Here is a 6,416-nt window from a genome sequence, read left to right as displayed (position 1 = left end):
ATCAATCAGTGGAAGTGTGGCATGTAAAGCATATGCAGTAATCCAGTCTACTTGACGCCATTGACCCATTTCATGGATTCTAGCCTTGTGAACCTAGTTTCTTCATAATAAATATTCATTATGTACTTATTAGTAGCTAGGTGAGGGAATTTCTCGTGGTTGGTGAGATCCAAATCCTCCATCTTCAACACCGGGATGTGTGCTAAGAGTGGGCCTTCAAAAACTACCTCCTTGGGAAACAAAATTGTAGAGATCATGAATTTGCTTGAATCTAGGTTGTTGATTACCTTGGCTTTCCCTTTCCGTGGCGAGATATACACCGAGTGCCATGTAATAGGCTCGTCCTCCTCAAGATCTAACTCCTCAACTCCATCGCAGAGCTCCTCTGCCTCCAAGTCCATTGGTTCCTCCAGCTGCTTGGCCTTGTCCTTCTTTTCTTTTTGTCGCACCTCCAGGTTCTTCCTCGGTGACTGCCTTACCTGTACATGTTTCTTCTGCTTCTCCTTAGCAATAGATTGATTTGGTTTGGATGACCTTAGTGTTGTAGAAACAGAGGCTGCAGCTTCCATGGACACGACTTTATGGCCTTCCGCTTGAGAAACAATGCTTCGGAACTGACTGGTTCCACTCAGGTAAGGTTGAAAATATTTGGCTTGAAGCTAAGTCCTCCCCAACCTACCAAATGATGTAGCGGGAACAAGAGGGTTCATACATAATTGTCAGAATTCAAAGTGTTCTTCGACAGACCAACATGCCCAATTTATAGGTGGTTTTGAATTGAAATCCGATCGTTCCCTCCATTTTCTGATCATAAATTCATCTTTGACAGCATATCTCCAAATATTTTCACCATAAATGTCGCCTACCCTCTCCTCCTAACGAGATTTTAGCTATCCAATCATGAACAATGACTTCAACAGCTACTTTTTGACCCAACTGTGTGACACCATCCTCCATGGCACAGCCCTCCAGGCACAGCTCTTCCTGGTGCCTCCCTGCTTTTGTTGCGCAACCTCCCTATTTTGTTTTTATTTTCTATAGGAAGTGTAGTTTATAGTGCTTCAATCCCTTATAGCTGCTTGGATTACTAAGACTGTTCTGCTTCAATGTAGTAATTTTGCAGGGGTAGGATGTATACAAATTCAACCTACTTCCATTCACCTTCCCAGGGAATGGCTCCCCAACTTAACTGCACCACTATCCATGATTTCCTTAATAACATATGGCCCTAACTAGGGCATTTGGAATTTCCTTGGAAACTTCGTGAATTTATTGTCATATAGCAACACCAAATCATCCACCTTGAAAGTGCACAACTTAATATGCCTATAATGCCATGCTTTTTCTTGTTCCTTTTGTACTTGCTGGTGAGATCTGGCAAGAAAGCGGTCCTCTTCCAACTCCATCAATTGTGCAAGCTGTTCCTCCAAGATCTCATGATCCGCCATCTCTATCAAAGTTGTAAGACATATACTTGGCACAATATATTCCATAGGCATCACCACTTCAATCTCATAGACCAACCCAAATGGTGTTTGGCTTGTCAACTTCTTGCAGGTCGTCCTATATGCCCATAGAATTGCGAGTACGCACACATCCCAGTCATTCCTCTGCATGTTACAAACTTTTGTCAATGTGTTCTCCAAGATTTTGTTAAATGCTTCCATCGTTTCATTCGCCTATGCATGATAGGGCATGCTCCTTTGGTGGTATACCTGCAATTTTTTAAGCATCGCACTGATCGTTTCATTCAAGAAATGTGTACCCCTATCACTCATCAACACCTTGGGGCATCCAAACCGTGTTAAGACATATTCACACAAAAACTTCACATCAATGGTAGCTATACAATCCTTCACTAGCTGCGCTTCCACCCATCTGGTTAAATACTCTATTGCAGTAATAATATAACGTGAGCCCATCTTTGTCCTAGTGGTTGTATTGGATCTATGAAATCAATAGCCCACTTATCAAATACCTGCAATGAAACTTGTTTATTTAAAGGAAATTCATCTCTTCGCGAAGGCTTTCCCGTCCTTTGGCAAGCATCACACACCTTGCAGTACGCCTTGGAATCCTTATGTAATGTCGGCCACCATAAACCTGTGCACAAAATATTCTACGCAGTCACTTTTCCTGCATGGTGTCCTCCTATCACTCCTCCATGTGCTTCGACGAGGATACTATCATGCTCAAACTCTAGAACATACCTTCACAGTATTTCGTTTATTCCAATCTTATACAAGTGACCCGAAATTACTGAAAAATCCACAGAGCAGACCACTAATTCTTTCTTTTGCTAAGTGGAATACCCTTTTAGAGTTGTGCACATGGTTAAAAACTAAATGATATTACCGAAATGGTTATCCGCAATGCGCACAGCAAAGAGATGTGCATATGACAATCCTTCCTCCAAACTCATTGGTTCTTCACCTATTTAAATCCTTGACAAGTTGTCTGGTCAGGCATTCAGCCTTCCAGGTTTTACAATCACTTCAAAGTCATATTCTTGGAACAACAATAACCATTGGCATATCCCCCCCTCTCCCAATATAGGTTTATTGATTACATACTTTAGCACAAAGTGATCTGTATACATTTTAAAATGTGTGCCCAACAAATAATGCCAACACTTTTGCAGCATGTAGACCATTGCCAACCCTTCGCGTTCTGTAGTGGAATAATTCTTCTCAACCTTTGATAACTTTATGCTCGCAAAGGCTATCAGATGATCAATTTTTCCTTCTCCTGCCTGTGTTAATGTCGCACTGAGCGCAATGCAAGAGGCATCTACATGCAGATGGAATTATTTCTTCCAGTTTGGAAACACCAAAATAGGCCTAGTCACCATATTTCCCTTTAGCACATCCAGACACCGCTGACATTCTTCATCCCAACAAAAAATTGCATCTTTCTTCAATAATATTTCCATTGATGTGATTATCTAAGGACACACCTTGATAAAATTTCTATAATACCCAGTGTGCCCCAAGGTCACGCGGAGTTGTTTTACATTTCTAGGAGTTTCCAAATTCACAATCACAGTGATCGTAGTAGGGTCCACCATCAATCCCTACTTACACACTACATGGCCGAGCAAAATTCCAAAGGGCACATAGAATATGCACTTCTTCAAATTCAACGTGATCTGCTACCTTCGACATGTATCCAACAGAAGGTGCAAACTTGCAACATGGCGCTTCACCAACCCAAGAACAGTCCAATCATCAAAATAAACCTCCAAAAATTTATGAATAAACTCCTTGAATGTTGCGATTACTACTCGGGAGAAGATTTCAAGTGCATTCTTCAATCCGAATGGAATTATTGTATATTGAAAGCAACCCCACTCTGTTGTGAAGGGTATCTTGCTTCAGTCTTCTGGCGTGATCTTTATTTGATGGTATCCTGAGAACCCATCAGTAAATGAATAAGCCTCCTGTCCACCAACATTCTCTAATACTTCATCTGTAAATGGTGTTGGAAATGGATCATGCATGCATGCGTCATTTAGCTTTCTTAGATCTACACATATCCTGATTTCTCCTTTCTGTTTCTTCTCTTGGAAAACCATTGGGCTCACCCAATCAGATTCCTCTACTAGTTCAATAATTCTGACATTGAGAATCTTATCAAGCTCTTGGCACACTTTTTCTTTATACTTCGAAGCTAATAAGGTCTCTGCTTGACGGGCTTCAAGTCAATTTTCAAAGTGATTTTCATTACACCCAAATCTCCTACGGTCCCCTTGAGATTCGATAAATTTGTTGGGAATAGATCCTGGTATTCACGCACTAGTTCAGCCACCTTATTGACTATATCTTAATCCTAATAATCTCCTATCTTCGCGAACTTAGGCTCTGCTTCAAATCCAATATTTACTTGTTTAGTTTTCAAAGGCTCTGATATATTCGGGTTCTCATCTTTTGGTCCTTCAACTTCACGTTGTCCTTCTGTATCTGGAATGTTAATATTCTGTGGGTCTTCTTCTTCCTCTTTAGCAGTCACATTGTCACATTCCAGCACATGGCGCATTTGTGTACTCCAATCCAGTTGAGCCCATTCGACTAGTTCCTTAAGCGTTCTGAATATAGATTCTTTTATCTCCTGGAGCGCTTCATCAATGCATTCAAACCCATCCTCAAAGCTAAAAGTCAATAAGAAACTCTCTCTTAAGATATCCCATTCATTTGTCCCATGGTAAAGCTTCGTTTCCAAATACCAGTTCATTGGGATTGTATCTAAGGTATGACAAAAAATGTGCACCCATTCTGGTTGTGGTTTTATTCCCTAGGCCTTATTCCATTGTGACAAATGATCATGTGGATCATCCTTCCCACTATACTTTTCTGTCATCTGGGTATTAGCATACCCAAACCTTAATCTCATCATTCTTTTATATTCCTTCCATCCAACGAAGATCTCCTTGTGCATACCCCACCAACAGGCAGGCGTAGCACGTAGTGCCAACTCTAGTGCTTGGAAGCGATGTTCTTCAGGTACTTCCCTTTCAAACTCATCTAAAAATAGATCCACATAAGTCAAACCATCATAATGTGGAAGCTTCCTTACCTCAATTGAGACACACTACAGTGATTTGGTCATCATATTGCAACACAACGTAGATACTTCATGCAGTAGATTCTACCTGTGTTCAAGCTCTTCATCTGAGTTTGAGGTGCAGGAACTATCCTTATCCCACACAATTCGTCCATCGACTGTAGGATTGATCCAATCTTCGTTTGGTGCTATGATCTTATATATTTGATCCAGATCATCATCATCTTCCACAAAGTCGCAAACATGTTTAGTATAACGTGCTCCCTCAGCAGGGTCTAGTGGCACTACAACCCTGAGCAACTTCCTTTCAAATGTCATTTTCCGCTTCTTCAAGTTCATTATCACATCCATATCAAAAGCCCAATGATCCAGGTGGATATTGGTGGCCACCCGCCAAGTCCACTTGGACCTCCACCATTGTTTCTTTCAGCTTTTCAGTTTCCTTAATTGTAGCACAGTTTACTATTTTTAGCAGTTTTTCAGGTCCTGGACTTCCGAAGCCGTTTTGAGGCCCTAAACGACATTTTTTGGGAAAACTAGGAGCAACATGGGTCCATGGATGAATGTTGATCTTCCCAAAGTTGTAGTTCTTGGATAAATCTTTCTAACAAGATATTGTGCGCATCAAATGGAGATCGTATGCCAAAGTTACGATCCCGGGAAGTTGATGTACCAATTTACCCAAACAGGGTCCACAGTTTGGTGTTTCATCTTCTAGGGTTAGGTTTTTGGATGTTTACGGTTTCCATTGTTTCTCAACAATAAATAGGCCTTCAAGCCTCATTGTAACACAGTTCAGAGGCATGTAGCCACCACATCTCTTCTCAGAGATAAGCTACCATCTCCCTAGCTAGTTTATTTCCATTTCTGTTTGTAAGCATATTTCAGTATTTTACAGTAATGAAATGAAGTATTATTTCTACTGCATCTCTATATGTGTGGTTATGTATGTAATTTTTTGTGTTCCTATTTAAATCTGGATTAGTGGTATCAGAGTGGTCTGCTCTTTCTCTGTCTTTCTTTGCATGTCCCCAACGAGGTCGGGATATAAGGAGTTAGGGCTTTAATTGGTCGAACCTTTGCAGGACCAACCTTACAAATCCTGACGACCTCCCATGGCAGATGAAAGTAAAGACAAGGGGGCAGGAGATCCTATCAAAATCTTGCTCAAAGAGGCCCTCAAGTGACAATGGAATGCGATGATGGACAACTTTTCCCAGATCTTTCAGCGGCTACCAAGGGGTGACACATCTACTTCCAGCTACTACTTTGGAAGCGCCACACCCTTTAAGGTACAAGTTAACTTTGACATTCCCATATTTGAGGGTCAAATAGATGCAGACGTCGTAGATAAATGGTTAAATCTGCTAGAAGGGTATTTTTCTATCCATGACTTTTCCGGCTAGGAAAAGATTACTTTCACTCTTCTCAAAGCCACCCCCCGCGTCAAGGATTGGTGGGTAACCTACTGCGTGCAAAAGGATGAAAGTATGGCCTCACTGTTTTCAGCCGCACTCACTTGGAATTAATTTCGGATTGGCATCAAGGAGTCATACTACCCTGTCGGAAGCTATGAGGATCAATACATAAAGTGGACCACGCTACAGTAGGGAAGGGACCAAGATGTGCCAGAGTTTACCAATATTTTCCATACCCTTCGCACAAAGTTGGGTATCAAGGATTCAGAGCATCATTTGGTACTCAAATACCACGGCTGCCTGCACAAGTACATCCAGGAAGAAATAGAATTCCTAAACATCGCGTTGCTCAGCATGGCATACCGATATGCCATCAAGGTCGAGCAAAAGTTGAAATAGAAGAAGCAAGACTTTGGATTTGAAAATCCAAAGCAAGCG

The 6,416-nt window shown here is 41.3% G+C and overlaps 1 protein-coding gene across 1 annotated transcript; it reads right to left on the bottom strand.

Annotated features, from left to right (window-relative positions):
- Window positions 1-1,232: 1,232 nt before the first annotated feature.
- Window positions 1,233-1,667, bottom strand: LOC149158858 (uncharacterized). The gene has a single exon (XM_089434116.1). It carries the CDS (start codon window positions 1,665-1,667, stop codon window positions 1,233-1,235), a length of 435 nt encoding a protein of 144 aa, XP_089290242.1.
- Window positions 1,668-6,416: the final 4,749 nt, after the last annotated feature.

The sequence above is a fragment of the Pinus tabuliformis genome, chromosome 5_2 (assembly GCF_031772625.1).
Source record: "Pinus tabuliformis cultivar Carrire ecotype Pingquan chromosome 5_2, CPIR1, whole genome shotgun sequence".
NCBI lineage: Eukaryota > Viridiplantae > Streptophyta > Pinopsida > Pinales > Pinaceae > Pinus > Pinus tabuliformis.
This window is presented reverse-complemented; position numbering and strand designations above follow the sequence as displayed.